The sequence below is a fragment of the Abrus precatorius genome, unplaced genomic scaffold (assembly GCF_003935025.1).
Source record: "Abrus precatorius isolate BTA unplaced genomic scaffold, Abrus_2018 Scaffold1, whole genome shotgun sequence".
Taxonomy (NCBI): domain Eukaryota; kingdom Viridiplantae; phylum Streptophyta; class Magnoliopsida; order Fabales; family Fabaceae; genus Abrus; species Abrus precatorius.
In genome coordinates, this window is record NW_020874291.1 from 5,118,261 (window position 1) to 5,139,768 (window position 21,508).

Consider the following 21,508-nt stretch of genomic DNA (forward strand, 5'->3'; position numbering starts at 1 on the left):
AATAGTTGACTCCATCGTATAATAATGTTGTGAAAATAACAACTTTATTTGAAATTGAGGTTTGTGACTTTGCAATATTTTAATCCAACTAGGGTAGTATTAGAGATCAAAATATTATCTTTTATTTTTTATTCTTAGGTAGGAATGGACATAAATTAGGTTAAACTAGACTTTTCGAGTCTGATTAATAATTTTAAAGTCTAAATTTAACCTATTATTTATCATAAATTTTTTATTAAGCTTAATTTGACTTTTTTTTAAAATCTAATTTAGCTTATTAGCATTTTTAGCGACCTATTTATTATTAAGACATTTAATATGTCGTTAAGTTTTTTTTTGTAAATAGGTTGTTAAACCATCTAAATAAGTATGTCTTTTTAAAAGTCATAAGGCTTATATTTAAATAAACTTTTAAAAAAATAATTTAACATCTTAAATATATATAATCATATATTTAATTTAAATAAGTAAATCACTATACATATAAAAAAATATAATAAAATGAACATTAATTTATAGATTATTAAACAAATCTAGTAGCATAAAATCTTATACATTAAATCAACAAATATAAAATAAATTTTAGACCTAAAATTAACAAATATAACAAACAAAAATCTAAAAAATACAAATAACAATTATTATTTTAATAGGTCTAATAAATCTTTTTTTAAGCTTAATCCTGACCTATTTAATTAATTAAATTTGTTGAAAATCTAAATTCTTACTTTAAATGAGAGGTTTTTAATGTATAGGTTTTCTGGTTTTTTGGTTAATGTATAGTGTTGTTTTATACAAGTGTTTCTATCAAAAGTGGAAACATGTCCTACCAGCAAATATATGTGTATGCAGAACCGTTGTGCCCACACGTGAACTACATATAGGTTCATTTAATTATCAGTCTTCAATATTGAACTTGTAATTTATGATAATGAAGTGAAAGTGACAAATTATGATGATATAACACATACAACAAATCACAAAATGAACGGAGGAACAAGATAAAAAGGAAAAACAAGTACTGCACCTTGAACAAATAGAGCGACTAAGAACTCATAGGCTATATAAGCAAAGGATTCCTTCAGTCAATCCTTCTAATAAGTCTATCACCAGTGGTCCATTTGTTTTCTCCAAGTTACAAGCTATGAGGTTTCTTTAAACACAAGAAACTTTTTTTCATGTTCAAATGCACGCACCTCGTTAAATCAACAAAAAGTAAATTTTGTATTTCAAACAATGTAAAAAATATAAAACAAGTAATATTTTATTTTATATTATTAACTATTTAAAATATATTAATTGTTATTAAATATTTTTATTTGAATTATATTTTAACAAAAACATAAATAATTTTTAAAAATATAAAAAATATTAATTTAGTATTTTTAAAATTTATTTGATATGAATTTAGATATTAAAAACTTATTCTATTTTTCTCTTCTAATTTAATCCTTTATTGCTTTTACTGACTCCTTCTCAAATTCCTTTTGCAGCTGATTGTTTACAAGAGGAGTCTCCTTTTCTTCGGGATCAATTGCCACTTGTCCACATTCGTTATAATATGCTAAATAAAAAGGATTCTCGTTACGACTTTGCATTTATTAGAAAATTAAGTTTAACTTGTACGGCCATAAATTTTACATATACAAATTGAAATCATATATATATATATATATATATATATATACTTTTATAATAATTAATTTTTTCAACAATTTAACTGTAAATTATTTTTAATAACAATATTTAATAAAATTAAATATTTTACTAATATTTAAGTACATTATATGTATCGTATTTAAATATTAGATAATTTTTTGAAAATTATTATCTGTTGAGAATTGAATTTTGAATTCAGATAATAGTATGTTTTTAAAAAATTATTTTCATAATTTTTAGTATATTTTTTTAAAAAAAATTCTATTTATCAATTTTTAAACTGTCTTAAAATATTAATTAATAATATCTTTTAAAAGTATGATTGATCCATAGTGGTTTCTTTCCCTTGATTGAAGTGCAAAAATTTTATACCACTGCATTATTTGATTGGACGTTCAATACAATATTTGGAAAACTGAAATTTTAGGATAGAACTTGATGGAATAAAAAAAGGAAACGTGATTGAAGCAAAAGTCAAAGCGCTTGTTTGTAGTTCACGTAGTTTGACTTGTTTATTTATATTTTTTAAAGCATAAATATATTTTTTTCCTCATATTTTAATTTTTTTTTCATTTTTTAAATGTTTTTAAATTTTTTATAATTTTTTTATTTTAACCACATGATAATAAGAAAAAAATCAGCATTAAGAACTAAAAACTTATTAAAAAGTAGAGAAAAAATTTTATTTAAAAATACTAAAATTAAAAATCTGATAAAATATGGACAAATATATTTATTTTTAATTTGCTAATTAATTATTTGAGCGAGTAGGTACTAAAATAGCACCAAGTAGGTATCAAAACCTATTATCTAGGTACTAAGGTGCACTAAAACGTATTATGTAGCCACCAAAGTGTATCAAAACACACTAAATAAGTAGCAAGAAGATCTTGAAAGGTAAAAAAAAAAAAAAAAACACTAAAATGGCACAAAAGTGCACTAAGAAGCACCAAAAGGACACTAAAACAAACTAAAAGGACACCAAATAAGTATCAAAATAAATAAAAAAAGACATTAAAATCGACCAAGAAACACGAATGATAAACAATGATTCGTTTCATTAAAAAATAGGAAAAAGAAAAAGACAAAGAAATTCACAAAAATTAGGTTTGATACATTTAATTGTTGTGTTGTTAAAATATCTTGCTCCTTCTTAAAATATATGTAAGATTCAAAACAAGATTTCCATTAAAAAATAATAATTTATTACTTTATCGCTTATCTGTTTAATTTACTTCTTGTTGTTATTGTTATTTGATTTAAATGAGCATTTAAAATTCATAAACCCCTTAACTTTACAGAGGGATAATGGTGACATTAGTTCACAAGAAGTTGATAAAGATTCAACTAAATCAATTAAAGGCCCTTATTTGAAAAAAAAAAGATTTTTCTTAAGTTATAATAAAAATTTGTATAAGCAAAAGGTTAAGATATATTTGAATTATTTTACTAAAAAGAAGTATGAAGAAAATATTCAATATTTCTACTTAAAAAGAAATGGCTCTTACATAGCTCATGTGTATATTTTGACGAGTTTTTATGAAAAAATGGTAGCTAAAGAAAATATTAATTTTTAATAAAAAAAATGATGTTCTTCGATAAGTTTATTGGTAAACTATAGCCAAGAAAAAGAATGTAGTTTTATTTGAAATAAAAAGATATTTTTTACTAGTTTTCATAAAAAGAAAAACTAGTGATATAGTTTCTAGTCAAAAAGTGAGTTACAAATAGATTTGTTTAAGTACACAAATGTCAAAAATTAATCGAAAAAATACATCATTGAAATCAGTTCCAACTACTTTTATATGGAAAATCTCAAGTACAAATGTTTTAAAGAGAATTAAATATTTGACTTGAAGATTTGGAGTATTAAGAGTGGTTACCTACAATTTCTAACAATTTCTAATCATTGAAGATTAAAACACGTAGTAAAGATTGTGAACAATATGGAAGGACAATTATGAGAAGACATTTTAGATAATTACGTTGGATAATAACATGTTTTAAGAAGTTATTGTGTTATAATTATAAATAAGATTTACTTTTATTATTTAAGGGTTACCACTTTTTCACACAAATACTCACACAAAAAATCTTTGAAAGCACCAAAGTTCTCCACTATTTGGACTCACCTACCAGGAGATCATTCCATGTGTTCTTTATTTGAAAGTTGTAGGTTATTTCTATATTTCAATTGCAATTACATTTGTTTTATTTCAATATGTATCACTTTCCTTTAATATTACACTAATTTTTCTTCTTATATTCATTATGTTTATTTTTGCCCTTTTACGATATTAAGTTAATAATTACATTAAGAATAAACTTTAACAGTCCATAAAAAAGTTCTAAAATTTAATTCTAAATTATTCTTAATTTTATTTATTTATTTACAAAAATTCATTGTAAACAGTACAAAAATTAATTATGAAGATCAAAAGAAAAGATAATCAATTGAGTCTAACATTCAAGTTAGTATTTTAGGGATTTACAATAAAAGAAAAGATTGCTAAGGTTAGAAAAGATTAGAGTTTTTAGAGCTTGTAAAAAAGGGAAATAGTTTTCAAGTTAAAAAATTAAGTTTTTTTATGGTTTGCAAGAAAAAAAATTTAGGGTTAGAAAAAAATAGATTTTAAGATTTACCCAAAAAAAATGATTTTTTAAAAAAATAAAGTTTTTTATGAACAAGCAGAGCATGGAAGAGAAATATATAAAGAAAAAATAAAGAACAAAATGAAACAAAAATAAAAACTTTTACTTGATTTGATAAATAAAGATAATTAAATTTACTTTTTGTGTTTATTTTTGTTGACCTTTTTATGATGGTTTAGAATTCTTTGATCAAATTTCTCTTTTTAAACCTTTAAACGTTTGTTATTTTTAATTGGCTTTAAAATGCGTGTTTTGAGAATTAAAGTATTTTAAGGATGTTTGTCTCTTTCTAGCTTTTTTCTATTTTTTTTTTCTTCTTTTTACTCTTTATTTCGGTACACTCTAAAATTTTCTTCTTCTTTTTCTTTGTTCCTGTTTTTTTTTTTAATTTTTCTCCCATTAAAAATATACTATTTCTTTATAACTTACATTCTCTAAATCCTAAATTCTATTTAATATATATATATTTTTTATTTTAATGAAAGATTCTAACATTTCACACTCTTTTATTTTTCAATGACCACCAAAAGATTTGACCTTTTTTATTTTTTTAAATTAATTTTTATGCACTAATTTATTATCTATTTTAAATTTAAAAATAAGAATTTAAATTTTAGAGTTTTGAATTAATTTTTATTTATTTTATCTTTTAAACTTATTTTTAAAAAAGACTCAAATAAAATTCTCTATAGACAATTAGTGTAACATCGATGCATGTCCCATACCCTAAAGTCACAAATTCCTAAGAAAAACTGTGTATCCTTAAAAAAGAGACGAAAGCCTCGGCAGTGGCGGAGAAAGTCTCCCTCTTATAAAAAGAATTGTCAACTAAGGGCAGAGAAATTGCATAGAAAACGAAAGATAAAAAGTTAAAGTTAATGTAATAAATATATGCGTTGTACAAAGGCATAGAATAAAGATGCATTAGTGGTTGCCGCACGCTTTGAAATTGAATATTATAGATATAAGTTTGACTAATTGTCAAAAAGGCCATAATGGATTCAGAACTTCACATCGATTCACTGCTTAGACTCCTTTTTTCACAAACATGATCGAACTCGTTGTTTAACTATTTCTTAATTCAATTCCATTGCATGCTTCACTCTAATTTTCTCAAGTATATGAGAAACATTATCTAAATGTATAGTGAAAAATGACAGTTGTAAACAAATAATCCAAAGATCAATCTGGAAACTAGATTTAGGTCATCTTTGGGTTCTTTTAAGTGTGTTGTTAACGTGATGCTCAAATTAACGGCGTAAAAGAGTATTAAGCAAGAATAGTGAATAATAAATGTGCAGAATTAAATCAAACGTAGATGCTTTTACAAAAATGTAACAAACAGGAAGCCAAGAGTGTACAAAGATACAAGCAACAAGTACTGAAATTAAAATGCAGAAAGGGAAATGCGGGAATATAAAGGTGCTGGAATGTAAATATGCTGAAATATAAACGTACGACTCCTCACAACGGCGAACAGCGGCCACCGTAGGTCTCCTTGTAGCTGGTGTCTGGCGCGGTGCAGGGTTTCAGCGTCTCAGAGTGTTTAGGTGCGGTGTCTGGGTGCAAAAAGTCGTCCCCTGTGAAATAATGCTTTGTAGTATTTATAGACATGAAGATCACCACCGTTTTCCTCCTTTTGCGGACACTTCTTAGTAACTGCCTTCAACTGTTGATGCTCACTATCCACGATTGCTTGTGATCGTGCTGTTTGTTGGGGCTGTAACCGCTATCGCCCATGATCTCCTTTGCGTAGTGGTGAATGTTGATAACTACTGGTAACCGCTTTTGGATTTTTCAATACTCCTATCTTTCGAGTATTTCTGAGAGAAACCTAGGAAACTCTTTTAATGTTATGACCTTGGAATAGTTTCTTCTTGACTTCTCTTTTCGAGCCATTCTGGAGTTTTGAGAGTCTGTCTTGGTCTTGTGGACTTAGAACATTTTCTTTGCTCATTTCTGTTTTTCGAGCAATTCTGGAGGAAATCTGGAGCTCAGCCAAGTTTGTGGACTTAGAATATTTTCTTACCACTTCCTGCTTTTCGAGCAGTTTTGGGTGTCAGGTACTTGGAAACTCATCAAATATTCCTCGAAAAGCCATCAGTTTTTTGTGGACTTAGAATATTTTCCTGTTAGTCCTGTTTTTCGAGCAGTTTTGGGTGTCAGGGACTTACGAACTCCTCAAAACTCCTCGAAAAACCATCAGTTTTGTGGACTTGGAATATTTTCTTGCCAGTTCTATTTTTTGAGTAGTTTTTGGTGTCAGTGACTTAAAAACTCCTCAAAACTTCTCAAAAAAAGCCTTTAGTTTTGTGGTCTTAGAATATTTTCTTGTCTTTCAAGCAGTTTAGAGAAAAATCAACAATGTGACAAAAATCTCTAAAAATAGCTCGAAATGTGTTCCTTTTAATTAAAACCAAAGATCTTCCAATATTCTTTTATGTTCAGGTTTATCTTTGGCTCCTTCTTGACCCTCAAAACTTGTTGAAATGTAGTTTCCTTCAAGATGATTTTTAACTTAGAAAATTTTCCTTATCCCAAACAGATGCCCCCAAAATATTAATATCTCAGGTAGATGAGATTTTAATATTTTTTATTTTAATTGGAAAATTTTCATTTTCTAATTTTCCCGCCATTTCTTATGGCGTCTCTGCCACTTACCTGCTTTATGTCAGGCACGTTGTCCAAAGTCGGCGCCATAAATGCAGGTACTGCTTGACAGTTACCGAAAATGTCCCATTATTGAGACTTGCTCCGTTCTGTTGGGGATTCAAGGCCATTTTTGATCGAAAAGACACCCCACTATCTTTTCATCTTCCCACTAAGTGCCAAAATACTCTGGACTTGGGCTCTTGTATGGGCCTTGCACGAGGTTGGGGACCAGTATAAAAAGCGAAGTTACCTTCTCATTTTTTACACTTTCGTTTTTACTCTCCTACTTAAGAGCTCTGTTCTCTCTCTTCTGCTTCTTTTTGTGTCGAAATTTCTTCTGGTTCGTCCTTTCCCTATTTCTCGTCGAAATGGCCTCCAAGTCTAAGGTTCCCTCTGCCTTCTCCAATGCTGAGCTCGTTCCTTTGGGTCATTCGAGCTACCTTCTTGAGCCACCTCTCGAGGAGGAGAAACTGGCTATTTGGAAATCCCAGGTACTCATTCCCTTTTCATTAGGCTCGAAACCTCATGCATTTTTAGGTCCTTTCGTTCCCCAGTCATCTGTCGAGTCTTCTTTTTCCGCTGATGGAGTCTTGGCATTCTCTTCCAAATATAACTTGGACTCTCTCGAGAATGCCCAAAAAATATTTAGAACTATGCCTCATCTAACCAAAGACTTATATTTGCCTTGGTTAGATAGAGTTGAGGGTGAAAAACAAGATAGTTGGAGGGCCCTAGGAATCTATGATATCATTCAATTGTCTAGGTACAATCTGTCTTACAACTTCCCTATGATCATGAGTTCTCTTTTCTTCTGGGATCGAGCAACTAGCTCTTTCCACGTGCCTTGTGGTATGATTACCCCAACTCTTTTCGATGTGGCTGCCATTCTTGGGCTTAGGCCAACTGGTCCTTCATTTCGACCAGATTCTCACCCCAAAAATCCTAATGTAACCCCCAACTTCCAAAAGCTTTCTTACCAACTCTTCATAACCTTGAATATGAATCGAGATGGTCCCGTTACTGATGAGGAGCATGTTGCTTTTCTGATGTTTTGGCTTTCCACATATGTTTTTTGCTCGAGATCGCTCCAAGTACCAAAGACACTGCTTACTTTGGCCCAATTACTGCATGAAGAGTCTTCAATATGCCTTAGGAAGCTTATTTTAGGGAATTTGTATGAGAATTTAAATGAGGCCGTAGCTTCATTTAAGTCTAATGACTTTCCTTCAGTCATTAATGGCCCCTTTTGGCTGCTTCAGCTCTGGCTGAATGCTATTTTTGAAGAAAAATTACAAAGCTCTGAACCACCCAATATTTCTCGAGAGATTGAAGGTTTTCGTCTGACTTTCTTGACTACTAACATAGCCAAAAAACACTATTGTAATGCTTTTCGACAATATTTCAATTTTTTCTTATCTCTTCAATCTTTCACTCCTCAACTTGCTCCTTTTTCTACTCGAAAGGTAGGGCCAGTATGGTTAAAACGTCCTTTTCCTTCGAGAACCCCAAGTGCCCAGTCTGAAGTTTTAATGACATGGAGACAGTTTCTTTCATGTCAACTTCTTTTTTGTAGTTTCACTCATAGGCCCTATCAAGTGGTTGCTTATCAACCAAATCTGGTAGCTCGACAATTTGGGTTAGGCCAGTTAAAACCTTCTTTCATGCTGGAGGGGTCAAATCTCGATATTCTTGAAAACGCTCGAAAGAGTATTGATGATTTGAATGAGGCTATTAGTTTCTTTCGAAAACGTAGGCCAGAAATTTCTCCTTTTGAGTTTGAGCCTATTTTCTACTGTACCAGCACTTTTCAAAGTTGGTGGTCTACTTATTATCATCACCCTGAGATATCTATCGAAGCGTGCAACCAGAAGATGACTTCTGCTTTTTCTCTATTTCAGAAGGGGGATCCAAAGGCCAAGACAAGAGGTACGCATATTCGAGAAATCCAATCTTTTGAACGATTTTTTAAAGTACTTTATTTACCACAAAGAATATCCCAAACTATTTTTGAAGCTGCTCTTTCCTTGAGAGAAAAAACAAAAGAAAGAGTAAATAGGTATAGGGATTTTCATCCTTTTGAGAAGTTTATAGAAGAAATCCTTTTTAAAAAATTTTGACCAACTTTTCCACCTTTGCCAAACTGTAACTTTGCTCTGGCTTTACCCATAATTTCACCTAAATGGGTCGATCTACCTTCGACTCTTTTGAACGAATTATCCCCTCCTCGAAGTAGAATAACAGCTTCGAGATTTTCTTTTAAAACTTATCCTTACCCTCTTCACCTTGATATTCAAGATGTGAGAATCCTTACAAAGTTTAAAGATGGTAAGATTTGCCCTGTTTTTTTCTCGAAATCCCTTTTTTTTTAATTATTATTATTATTATTAGATTTTAACATCTCGAGAAATTTTGCAGCTCTTCCAACAGAACCTTTTGTTGGTCGATATGACCAAGAGGATTGGGAAAAGGATGAGCCTCCTAAGAAAAAACAAAAATCTACTTGAAAAGGTTCTTCTTCGACAACCCTTAAAAAAGGTTCTTCGTCTACATCCCAAGCTGCCTCTGGGGTATCTAAGGTAACTATTTTGACTTGGGTTTAATTAATTCTCTACATGGGTTTAAATTGTAAGCCTGCTTCTTTTCTTTTCCTAGGCTAAGGCCATTCCCAAGACGAAGATTCCTACCAAGCCCCAAATTTCTATCGAGATGACTGCTTCAACTCCTGTGCAGCAGACACCTGATCAACCTTCAGCTCCATCAGTGGAGGTAAATTTTATCTTTTTGAGTACTATTCTATCTTTTCGAGCAATTTTTAATCCTTTTCTTTGTGGCAGGTTTCGACTGATGACACTCCAAGTGTCAATTCACCCCCTAGGGTCCGAAAAGACCCTAAAAAATGTTTGACTCCAATCCCTGAGGAGTCTCAAAAAATCTCGAGAAAAGAACCTACAGCTACTGTCCAACAAGGGAATGAGGCAGCTTCTTCCTCGAGTTCTGGATCTTCGAGCTCTTCTTCGGATACTTCTTCAAGTTCTTCTAGCTCGAGTTCTGAAGATCGAGCTCAAACAGAACCAGCTCCTGAGGTAAGGCATCCTTTTACTCGAAATTTGGTCTTCATACTTGTGAATTTTCTCACTTCTTTTTCTCTAGGTACCCCCTATATCTCGACAAACATCGCCCCGGGTTCTCCCGAGGTTGATGTTGTTACATATCAATCAGAAAAGGAGGGGCCCTTGCACGAAGTTGAGGAGAATGTAGCATAAGAGGGAAACCAAATTCCTGAAAATCTCCAAATTTCTGTCGAAGGTCCTCCCAACATTGAAGTTGTGCCACCATCATCATCCATTAACTCAGAAATGAACTTGGATGATTTTAATGCCATGGTGGAGGAAGATCCAGAGGGGGCCATCGACAAAATTTTGGCTGGTACCTTCACCTTTTCTTCTTCATCTCATACTCCTTCAGGGTCACACTCAGAAGTCTCCAAGCCTACTGAATCAACTGAAAAAATGCTCGAAGAGCTTAGGTCCTTGGTCTTTGATGCGCCAATGATGAAGAACCTTCCAACTGACAAGGACTTGGTTACCAAGATCAAAGACTTACTTTCTTCGTTGAAGGCTCAGCTCTCGACATTTCTTGAAGGGCTCCAACGTTTTGAGTCTCTTTTCATCGACTCTTTAGCAATTATAGACTAAACTGCTATGGTTGGTTCTAAACAAGATCAAGCTCGAGCTATGCAGGACTCTGCTTCTAATAAATTGAAAGAAGCTCAAACTGGGTTGGTCAAGCTAAAGGAATCGGCTACCAATGCCGATATGAAGCAAAAAGAGGTTGATGCTAGAATCGTTGATTTAGAGAAACAACTCGAAAGAGCTCAAAAGGAGTCAGAGATGCTGAAAAAAGCTAGTGCGGCTTATGAGAAGAAAAGAAAAAATTTTATAGAAAATGTGAAGACCTTGACTATCGAAAGAGCTCAAGCTATGGAGGATATTTCGAGTCTGGATGCACAATGTACGACTCTCGAAACCAGATATCAAAATTTGAGAGCCGTTTACACTGAAATGCGCTCGAAGCCTCCTTTTTAATTTTTTCATGTATTTTCCTTTGAATTCTAGTAGTTATTTTAATGTAAATACTCGAATTCTGCTTTAAATGATATTTATTCATTTGGCCTTTTTATTACTCGAATTATTTGCCTTGACTTATTTTTACTTCATGTATTTCTGGTTTGTATGGTTTTAAGTACTTACCGTTAATCGACATGATTCGACTATTAGTTCTAAGTTCTCGAATTGAATACGCGTTATTTGAAAACACATTTTCAATCTCAAAGGGGCCTTCCCAATTGGGTGACCATTTTCCAAGTTTCCTTGATTTTTTGTCGAACGGTAAAATTACTTTCCATACTAATTCACCAGCATTAAAAAACTTGCCTCGTACTTTTCTGTTGTATGACCTCGTAATTCTTTCTTTTTGTCGAATTATTTTCTCTAAGGCACTTAAGCGAATTTCATCCAGAACATTCAATTCATCAAACATTAAGGCTCAATAATCTTCACTTGGTAACTCGAATTGCCGCTGTAATCTAACTGATTGTAGATTTACTTCAACAGGTAAAACGGCTTTATGGCCATAAACAAGTCGAAATGGGGTTGTCCCCGTGGCCTCATTTGGAGAATTCCTATATGCCCATAATACTTGGCTTAAAGTGTCATGCCAATTTCTTGGTTTTGATCCAATGTGTTTTTTAATTAACTTGATCAAAATTTTATTTACTGCCTCCACTTGTCCATTGGCCTGGGCATAATATGGGGTCGAAGTTATCATTTTTACATTCAAGGACTCAGCATATTGAGTTACTTTTCGACCTACAAAAACAATTCCTTGGTCCGTTGTCAAAGTTTCTGGTATACCAAATCGATGAATTATATATTCGTCGATAAAATTAACAACATCACTCTGAGTAACTTCTTTCAATGGAACTGCCTCAGCCCACTTCGTAAAATAGTCGACAGCTACAATGATATATTTATGGCCTTTTGTCGAAGGAGGATGAATTTGGCCAATTAAATCCAGAGCCCAGCCTCGAAAAGGCCATGGCTTAATTATTGAATGTAATTCTGAAGCTGGAACGTGTTGAATATTACCATGCTTTTGACATTCTTCACAAGATTTTGCGTAGTCAAAGCAATCTTTAATCATCGAGGGCCAGTACAATCCTTCTCGAAGTAACATCCATTTCATTCTTTCTCCAGCTTGATGAGCTCCGCAGATCCCTTCATGGATTTCTGCCAGGGCAATATAAGCCTCATGTTCGCTAAGACATCGAAGTAAAGTGCCATCAACACCCCTTTTATACAATTCGTCAACCACAATTGTATAGTTAACTGCTCGAAATTTTGTTTTTCGATCAGTTGGAATATTGGGGTCCTTGAGATAATTGACTAAAGGTTTTCTCCAATCTTGGTCAGTTAAGTCATTTATGTTTAAGATCTCAAGGTTTGTTGACCCTAACTTCTCCCTTATCTCTGTTAATTTTGCCAGGTTTTCACTCAAAATTCTATATTTCGAGGCAATTTGGGCTAATTCATTGGCCTCTTGATTTTTGTTTCGAGGAATATGTTCTAGAATGACTTCGTCAAATTTTTGTAATAACTTATTCACTTTTACCCAATATTCGACGAGGTTTCTACTTAAACATTTATATTCTTTGGTTAGCTGCTTTATTACTAACTCAGAGTCTCCTCGAATGATTACATTTCTTGCCTCAAAATTTAACAGTATTTCAAGTCCAGCTAACAATGCTTCGTACTCAGCTTCATTGTTTAAACAAGCTGATTTTATCTCGAAGAGTAATTTCGTTGGGATTTCGTCTGGTGAAATTATCAGTATTCCGATTCCAATTCCATTTCTATGACTAGATCCATCGAAGTACAATTTCCATGATTTTAGACTTATAAAATCTACTTCTTTGATTGGAATCGAATGATCAACAACGAAATCAGCAACAACTTGGCCTTTTACAGATTTTAGTGGTTTATAAATTAGAGAATACTTTGTTAAAGCCAACGCCCATTTTCCAACTCTACCATGAAGGATAGGTTTCGACAAGAAATATTTTATTATATCGTGATGTGAATAAACATGTACATCAAAAGGCCTAATATAATATTTTAATTTCTCACAAGAAAAATATAGACACAAACATAATTTCTCGATTGGACTATATCGAGATTCTGCACCTATCAACATTCGACTAAGATAATAAATAGCTCTTTCGACACCATTTTCATCTTCTTGAGCTAGCATGCTCCCAATAGTTTCTTCTGATGTCGAGATATATAACTTCAAGGGAAAACCTTTCTTTGGCGGAACCATTACTGGTGGTTTTGTCAGATATTGCTTTATCTCCTCGAAAACAGCTTGATGCTCTACCTCCCATCGAAACTCTTCTTCTTTCTTTAACTTCAATAGGGGTGAGAAGATTTTAACCTTGCCAAAAAGGTTGGAAATGAATCTTCGTAGAAAATTTATTTTCCCTAGCAACGATTGCAGTTGTTTTTTAGTCGAAGGGGCTTGTGTCTCAGATATTGCTTTGGCCTTATTCTTGTCGATTTCAATTCCTTTTTGGTGAACAATAAATCCAAGGAACTGTCCTGCAATAACACCAAAAGCACACTTTAGAGGATTCATCTTCAAGCCATATTTTCGTATTCTTTCAAATGCTTGTCGAAGATGACCAACATGGTCACTTTTATACTTAGATTTCACGACAATATCATCAATATAAACTTCCAAAAATTTGCCTATTATGTCATGAAAAATAGTGTTCATTGCCCTCTGGTATGTAGCTCCAGCATTTTTTAATCCGAATGGCATTACTACCCATTCATAAGTTCCTATAGCCCCAGCGCATCGACAAGCTGTTTTCGATATATCCTCTTCAGCGATAAAAATTTGGTTGTACCCTGAATATCCATCTAACAAACTTAAAATTTCATTACCTGCTGCTAAATCTACTAACATATCGGCTATTGGCATAGGGTATTCATCTTTTGGTGTAGCAGTATTTAGATTTCGAAAATCAATGCAAACTCTAAGAGATCCATTTTTCTTAATCACAGGTACTATGTTCGAGATCCAGTCAACATACCTGGCTGTACGAATAAACTTTGCTCTAAGGAGCCTTTCGATTTCTTCCTTGATTTTTGGCAAAATCTCTGACGCAAATCTCCTAGGTGGTTGCTTTATTGGCCTCTTTTCAGGTCGAATTGGGAGTCGATGTTCGACTAATTCCCTCGAAAGGCCTGGCATCTGGTCATAATCCCAGGCGAAACAATCCTTAAATTCCCTTAGTAGCTTGATTAATTGGTCTTTCACTTCTTCGTCGACCAATTTACTGATGAAAGTTAACCTCAGCTCCTTCTCATCTCCAAGGTTTACTTCTTCTAAGGGATCTTGTGCCTCCATTTTTGGCCCTTTTCGAGCTGAATCTTTCTCGAAGCTAATCGGTGCATCATCGTAGATGCAATCAAGCCGGACATCGTTGCCTTCGGTCTCTAGAACCGATTCTTCTTGAATCACACATGTTTCGAGTTCTGTGTGCCTTTGTTCGGCTAGATAAGCCGAGCATGTCGTAATGGCCGAATATGGTGAATCGGCCTCCAATCCTTCAGCCACTTTTAGTGCCGCTTCTCTTCTTTCGGCTAGATGAACCGAACTTTCGACCATGTTGATATCTGCATGGCCTTGGATTGGGTCTACGGCTTTATGGGCCGAGATTTCTTCTATTTTTTGTGATTTTATGGCCGAACTAAATTTATCGGCCTCCGAAGTATCCCCAGCTTCGAGAGCCACTTTTATTTTATTTTCGGCTACGTAAGCCGAAATTCGAGCCAAAAGGCTCTTTTCAAGGCTCTTCATTTCCATTCTTTTCGGCCTCCACTATTTCTTGGAAGCCATAAAAACCCACCGAAGGGTCTAGGCGAATCTGGTGTCGAATTTCACGAGCATTTGGCAGGAGAGGATTTCGGCCAAAATGAGGGCTGCCTATATCTTCTATACGGAGTGGCGCAATGTTGGCAAAAGATTTGTCGAATGTCTTGCTATCGAGACTGCTTACATGAACTTCAGCCTTAAAATAGCTCTGATCTCCATCGACGTATTCCAACACTCCATTGTTATTCCAAAGACATAGTTTCTGATGCAATGACGAAGGTACTGCCCCAACCCCATGAATCCATTCTCTCCCGAGCAATAGATTATAACTTGCCTTAGAAGCTACCACTACGAAGATGGTTGCTCGAGAAACAGATCCAACCCTCAAGTTGACGATTAGGGCCCCTTTGGAACTTGAAGATTTCCCTTCATAGTCCGTTAGTACCAAGTTGTGTGGGAGCAAATCCTCTTCAGATTTCCCAATCTTTTTCAGTAAAAAACTGGGCATAATATTGATAGCTGCCCCAGAATCCACGAGGACTTTGTTCACTCGAAATTTTTCATCAATTCGAGCCGCAATGTATAGCAGCTTCATATGACTCTTCATTTCACGTGTCGCCTTCTCAAAAACAGCCGACGATTTAGCAAGTGAACCGTCCTCTGCCAAATAACAATAACCCCATGGGTTATTATCGGGTTCGTCATCGGCATAGAAGTCTTCTTCATCTCCTTCACCGATTCCTTCGGCATATTCAGCAGGCAGCATGGATACAACCCCAAGTATGTCCTCGAGATCATCTTCAAAGCCTGATTCGAATACATCGGTGATCAATTCATCATTCGCATCGTACTCGATTTATGGACTCTTCATCTTCAAGTCTTTCTTCATTACTGGTGCCCTCTCTTGAGTCATTTTGACTTCGACACTAACCGGGGTACACCGCATATTTCTGGCGGCATTTCCCTGGGCTTGTTGGACTTGATTTTTAGCTCGAATTTAGGCTTGGATTCGAGCTTGAGCTTGTGCCTGGACTTGAGCTTGAGCTTGAGCCAAGGCTTGTGCTTCATGCTCAGCCTTCCTAATTCTTTGAGCCCTTCGCCACTGAGTTTTAGTCATAGGAGCCTTAAAATAGGGCTTTTTCGACTGAAAATGGCTCCCGGATGGATTCTGGAACCCAGTTTGAGTGAAAAACTTGGGTTGTGAGAAAACTTGTTGTGGCATGACCATCGAATGTGACGGTCCGCCCTTTTCGACCATCTGCAATTTTGGTCGAGTTAATGATGGGTGTAGCACGTTTCGAACCCATGTGTTGCTCGGAACGTTTTGAGCAGATACAAAGGTCCTGCTTTGAACAGTCTAGGGATCCCGTATGGTGATAGAGGCATTCTGGGTCTGGATCCCTTTGTTCTTGGTGATCACCTGGTTGGTGGTTACCTGATAGTGTTTCTTCATCTCTGATTGCTCGAAGGCTTTAGCCGCCGCTTTATCGAAAACGGCGCTGCACCTCGGACACAACATGACCTCACTGTCTGCTTCCTTCTTTCGAGTTAGAAAGTCTAGCAGCGAGTCACCTGCCTTTGGGAAGATTTCAGCTTCTTCCTTCTCGAAGGCTTCAAAGGTGTCATTCAAAGAGCCTTTTCCTTCTAACTCTTCTACAGCTCGATCGAATGACCCCTGTTGTTTAGCAACATCGACCATCAGTATGTCGATAGGTTCCACGAAATTAGCTTCTATTTGCATGGGATCAGAATCGATTTTCATCGACATTTTGGTTTTTTGCTCGAATTTTAATCATCCTTGCTTAATGGCGTCCTGAATAAGATCCCTGAAACGAACACAGTTATTAGTCCAATGACCATAAACATGATGAAACTTTTTTCGACCCTTTCTTTGTTCTACAGTAGGGATTTTATGATCATCAGATAATATAATTTGCCCATCCTTCAATAAAATGTCAAAAATATGATCAGCTTTAGATACATCAAAGGCATAACTCTTATTAGGTCGAGTTTTGTCCTTAATTTTGAGTGGTTTTAAAGACTGGCAAACATAAGGGGGTCCTAGTTTTAATTCAGCTACATTTACCTCATTTACCCCTAAATCGACATCTTCGTCGAGATCATTCTCGCTTCCTATTTCTCCTTCAGCGAGACCTATGTAAGCCACTTTGTCTTTTCGAGGAAATTTCTCTATTTTCTTAGGGACAAATTTTTCAGCCTTAAGTTGCTCGATTTGCCTCACTCTCGTCGCTAACTGTGACATGTCTCTTAACTGCTGATTAATCAATTTCTTTCTAATCGAGTACTCTAATCCGCCTATAGCCATTTGGACTAGTTCATATTCTGGAATTTGAGTAAAACATCTCGACCTCATTTGTCGAAATCTACTTAGATAATCATCAATGGATTCATGATGTATTCTTTTTATATTAACTAAATCCATTAAGCTAACTTTCGATTCACCACGAAAGAATTGTTCATGAAACCTTCTTTCTAATTGATTCCAATTATGAATTGAATTCGGGGGTAAGGTTGTGAACCAGGTAAAGGCCCCCTTAGTCAAAGAACTAGGAAAGTACTTTAACTTTAAATCTTCATTTCGAGCTAAATCTCCACATTCTATGGCGTATCTAGCTATATGTTCTACTGTAGATTCACCGGAATCTCCGGCAAATTTAGTGAATTTTGGGACTTTCCAACCCCGAGGCAGTTCAGCCTGCAAAATTGCCTCAGAGAATGCTGAGACAAAGTAGGGTCTATTAGCATACCCTACGTCGAACCCATGTTGATTCAGGACTTGTTCGACTACATTGGCAATATTTTGAGGATTCGGGTTGTTTGGATATTGAATTTGATGCCCCCCTACATTATTTTTCCTAACTTGCTCAAGTATTTCATCAGCATTCTGATTTCGAGCAATAATAAAGGGTTGATTTCCCTGGAAATCACCCTCATTTTGTCTCAAAAGATTTTGGTCGAGATTTCGACCAATTTGCTCAAATTGAGCATTTGGATTTCGAGCAAAAACTAGGGGTTGGTCTACCTAAAAATTTCCCTCATTTTGTCTCGAAAGATTTGGACCAAAATTTGGTCTATTTTGCTCGAAAATTTGACCATTTCGACCAAGATTTGTAGCATCTTGATTAGATGTTTGGGCAACATTTTGCCCTTGCCTTATAGGGACTCGAAGTGCCCCAAAAACGTCAGCAATTCGACGCATTTGTTCAGCCAAAATTTGATAGCTGGTATTAGTCGTTTCCACTATGGGATTCAACACAGTGGTCATTTGATGAGTCAGCATATTGACCATCTCGTGATTGCTTTCATCCATTTGTTGCCTCATGGAATGTAAGGCAACATTTGAAAATGAGCTAGTAGGAAGTGAATCCCCACTCAAAGCTCCAAACGCAAATTGCGTTTCAGGTACTCCACCAATCGTACCCATTCCCGGTGGAATGGTGTGACTCTAGGGTGACACGGTTGTCACCACAGGGTTGGAGTAGGTTGATACTCCAAAGATAGGAGGCATACACACGGGAGGTAAGCCAAATGGGTGATCACCCAGCCTTGGCCTTGGGCCAGGGTTTATGCTGGGATTAGTTGGCGGCGTAGTAGCCATAAATTGGCTAACTACGGGAGATGATGGTGTAGGTAACACCGTCGTTGGTGTGGGTTGTGCGGCAGTAGTAGTACTGCCGCTTACATTTTCTGGGTTGGTATCATTACCATCACTTCTGGAATTGCCATTCCCAGAACTAGAATCACTATTTCTTCCTCTATTAGCCATAATACAACGTCCGTTACGTAATATCATGCAACAAAGCAATCAATCATTCAAAACACACAATATGGTCCCACCAGGCGTGCCAATTTGTTTACGGTGAAAAATAACAGTTGTAAACAAATAATCCAAAGATCAATCTGGGGACTGGATTTAGGTCCTCTTTGGGTTCATTTAAGTGTGTTGTTAACATGATGCTCAAATTAACGGCGTAAAAGAGTATTAAGCAAGAATAGTAAATAATAAATGTGCAGAATTAAATCAAACGTAGATGCTTTTACAAAAATGTAACAAACAGGAAGCCAAGAGTGTACAAAGATACAAGCAACAAGTACTGAAATTAAAATGCAGAAAGGGAAATGTGGGAATATAAAGGTGCTGGAATGTAAATATGCTGAAATATAAACGTACGACTCCTCACAATGGCGAACAGCGGCCACCGTAGGTCTCCTTGTAGCTGGTGTCTGGCGCGGTGCAGGGTTTCAGCGTCTCAGAGTGTTTAGGTGCGGTGTCTGGGTGCAAAAAGTCGTCCCCTGTGAAATAATGCTTTGTAGTATTTATAGACATGAAGATCACCACCGTTTTCCTCCTTTTGCGGACACTTCTTAGTAACTGCCTTCAACTGTTGATGCTCACTATCCACGATTGCTTGTGATCGTGCTGTTTGTTGGGGCTGTAACCGCTATCGCCCATGATCTCCTTTGCGTAGTGGTGAATGTTGATAACTACTGGTAACCGCTTTTGGATTTTTCAATACTCCTATCTTTCGAGTATTTCTGAGAGAAACCTAGGAAACTCTTTTAATGTTATGGCCTTGGAATAGTTTCTTCTTGACTTCTCTTTTCGAGCCATTCTGGAGTTTTGAGAGTCTGTCTTGGTCTTGTGGACTTAGAACATTTTCTTTGCTCATTTCTGTTTTTCGAGCAATTCTGGAGGAAATCTGGAGTTCAGCCAAGTTTGTGGACTTAGAATATTTTCTTACCACTTCCTGCTTTTCGAGCAGTTTTGGGTGTCAGGTACTTGGAAACTCATCAAATATTCCTCGAAAAGCCATTAGTTTTTTGTGGACTTAGAATATTTTCCTGTTAGTCCTGTTTTTCGAGCAGTTTTGGGTGTCAGGGACTTAAGAACTCCTCAAAACTCCTCGAAAAACCATCAGTTTTGTGGACTTGGAATATTTTCTTGCCAGTTCTATTTTTTGAGTAGTTTTTGGTGTCAGTGACTTAAAAACTCCTCAAAACTTCTCAAAAAAAGCCTTTAGTTTTGTAGTCTTAGAATATTTTCTTGTCTTTCAAGCAGTTTAGAGAAAAATCAACAATGTGACAAAAATCTCTAAAAATAGCTCGAAATGTGTTCCTTTTAATTAAAACCAAAGATCTTCCAATATTCTCTTATGTTCAGGTTTATCTTTGGCTCCTTCTTGACCCTCAAAACTTGTTGAAATGTAGTTTCCTTCAAGATGATTTTTAACTTAGAAAATTTTCCTTATCCCAAACAAATATGTTGAGTTTGTATTTCCTTATATTACGAAGTGATATACTTCTAGTTTTATTGTATTTTTTATATTTACATTTGATTTAATTTACTCACATTTAATATTTTTAATTTTTGAATTCAGTTTCTCATATCAAAATCTAACCCAATAATTATTCTCTTTAAATTATCTTATTTATAATTCTACTTAAAGTTAAAGTTATCAATGCAATGTGTGAGAGTCAATCGGTAATTGAATGATAAGATATTGATTTGTGATTTATTAATTTAACTTTGGTTTAACTATAACTGAATTTGTAACAATTAAATACAAATTATAAAAAAATGTATTGTGTAAATAATAAAAATATGTCAAATTGTGATATTTAAATATATTCTGAATATAAATTTTACATTAATTATTGTAGGATATCTTTGTGTTATCTATATATTTTAATTAAATATTTAAATTGTAAATTACCATTGAATTTCATATCATATATTTATAGGATACAAATAATATGAATTTAATAGCAAAATAATAATAATAATAATTTAATATAAACTAGTTTAGTAGCTTGTGTAATGTGTAAGTATTTATTTTAGAATATATATATATATATATATATATATATAGTTTTATATTAAAAAAGTAATATTTATATTCTTATAAGTAAATTTATATAATAAATTATTTTAAATAATAATTCTTAAAAATTATTTTAGTTTAACTTTATAACTATGAATTATATGTATCAAAATATTAAAGACTAAATAAAATTAAATAATTTTAAAATAATATTTATTTTAAAATAATATTTTTTATTGTAAGTCTATTTTTTTTACTGAATATCAATAATTAATATATATTAATCCATCAATTTAGGAGATAATATTTTTAAAATAAAATTCAGACTAAAAAAGTAATAATTTAGACTAAGACCGAATTAGTCCATGAATGGATTCTAGTTCGATTAAATGTTTCATTTTAGAGTTGTTCACGAATTAATCTAATTTAATGCATACAGTAAACATAAATTGAAAACTAAAAACTGAATTAATAACAGTAAACAAATATAACATGTAAGAATTGAATTTCTGTATTAAAATAGATCAAATTTTAAATTTCATTTTAAAAAATAATCCGATCCAATTAAAACTAATGTTATGTTTTTCTATATAATATTTTTTATTCATATATATATATATATATATATATATATGAATTTCTATATATATGTAAGAGTGGGATGCTTTATTATTAAAATTTTACTCTAAAATTTAAATATTATTTTTTAAAAAAATACATCTTATTATTTTACTATATTTATAAGTTTATTGGTTTCATCTTTA

General features: G+C 33.9%; 2 protein-coding genes across 2 annotated transcripts; one reads left to right on the forward strand and one right to left on the reverse strand.

The window, feature by feature from the left end:
- The first annotated feature begins 7,331 nt into the window (after window positions 1-7,331).
- LOC113855058 lies at window positions 7,332-10,226 on the forward strand. Its single transcript, XM_027486511.1, has 4 exons — window positions 7,332-8,889; window positions 9,472-9,539; window positions 9,616-9,729; window positions 9,798-10,226. The coding sequence occupies exons 1-4, from the start codon at window positions 7,332-7,334 to the stop codon at window positions 10,224-10,226; spliced, it is 2,169 nt and encodes a 722-aa protein (XP_027342312.1).
- Window positions 10,227-16,693: 6,467 nt separating this feature from the next.
- LOC113855074 lies at window positions 16,694-18,346 on the reverse strand. The gene is made up of 2 exons (XM_027486535.1): window positions 18,016-18,346; window positions 16,694-17,928 (listed from the first exon to the last, which is right to left on the reverse strand). Exons 1-2 carry the CDS (start codon window positions 18,344-18,346, stop codon window positions 16,694-16,696), a joined length of 1,566 nt encoding a protein of 521 aa, XP_027342336.1.
- Between the last annotated feature and the right edge of the window lie 3,162 nt (window positions 18,347-21,508).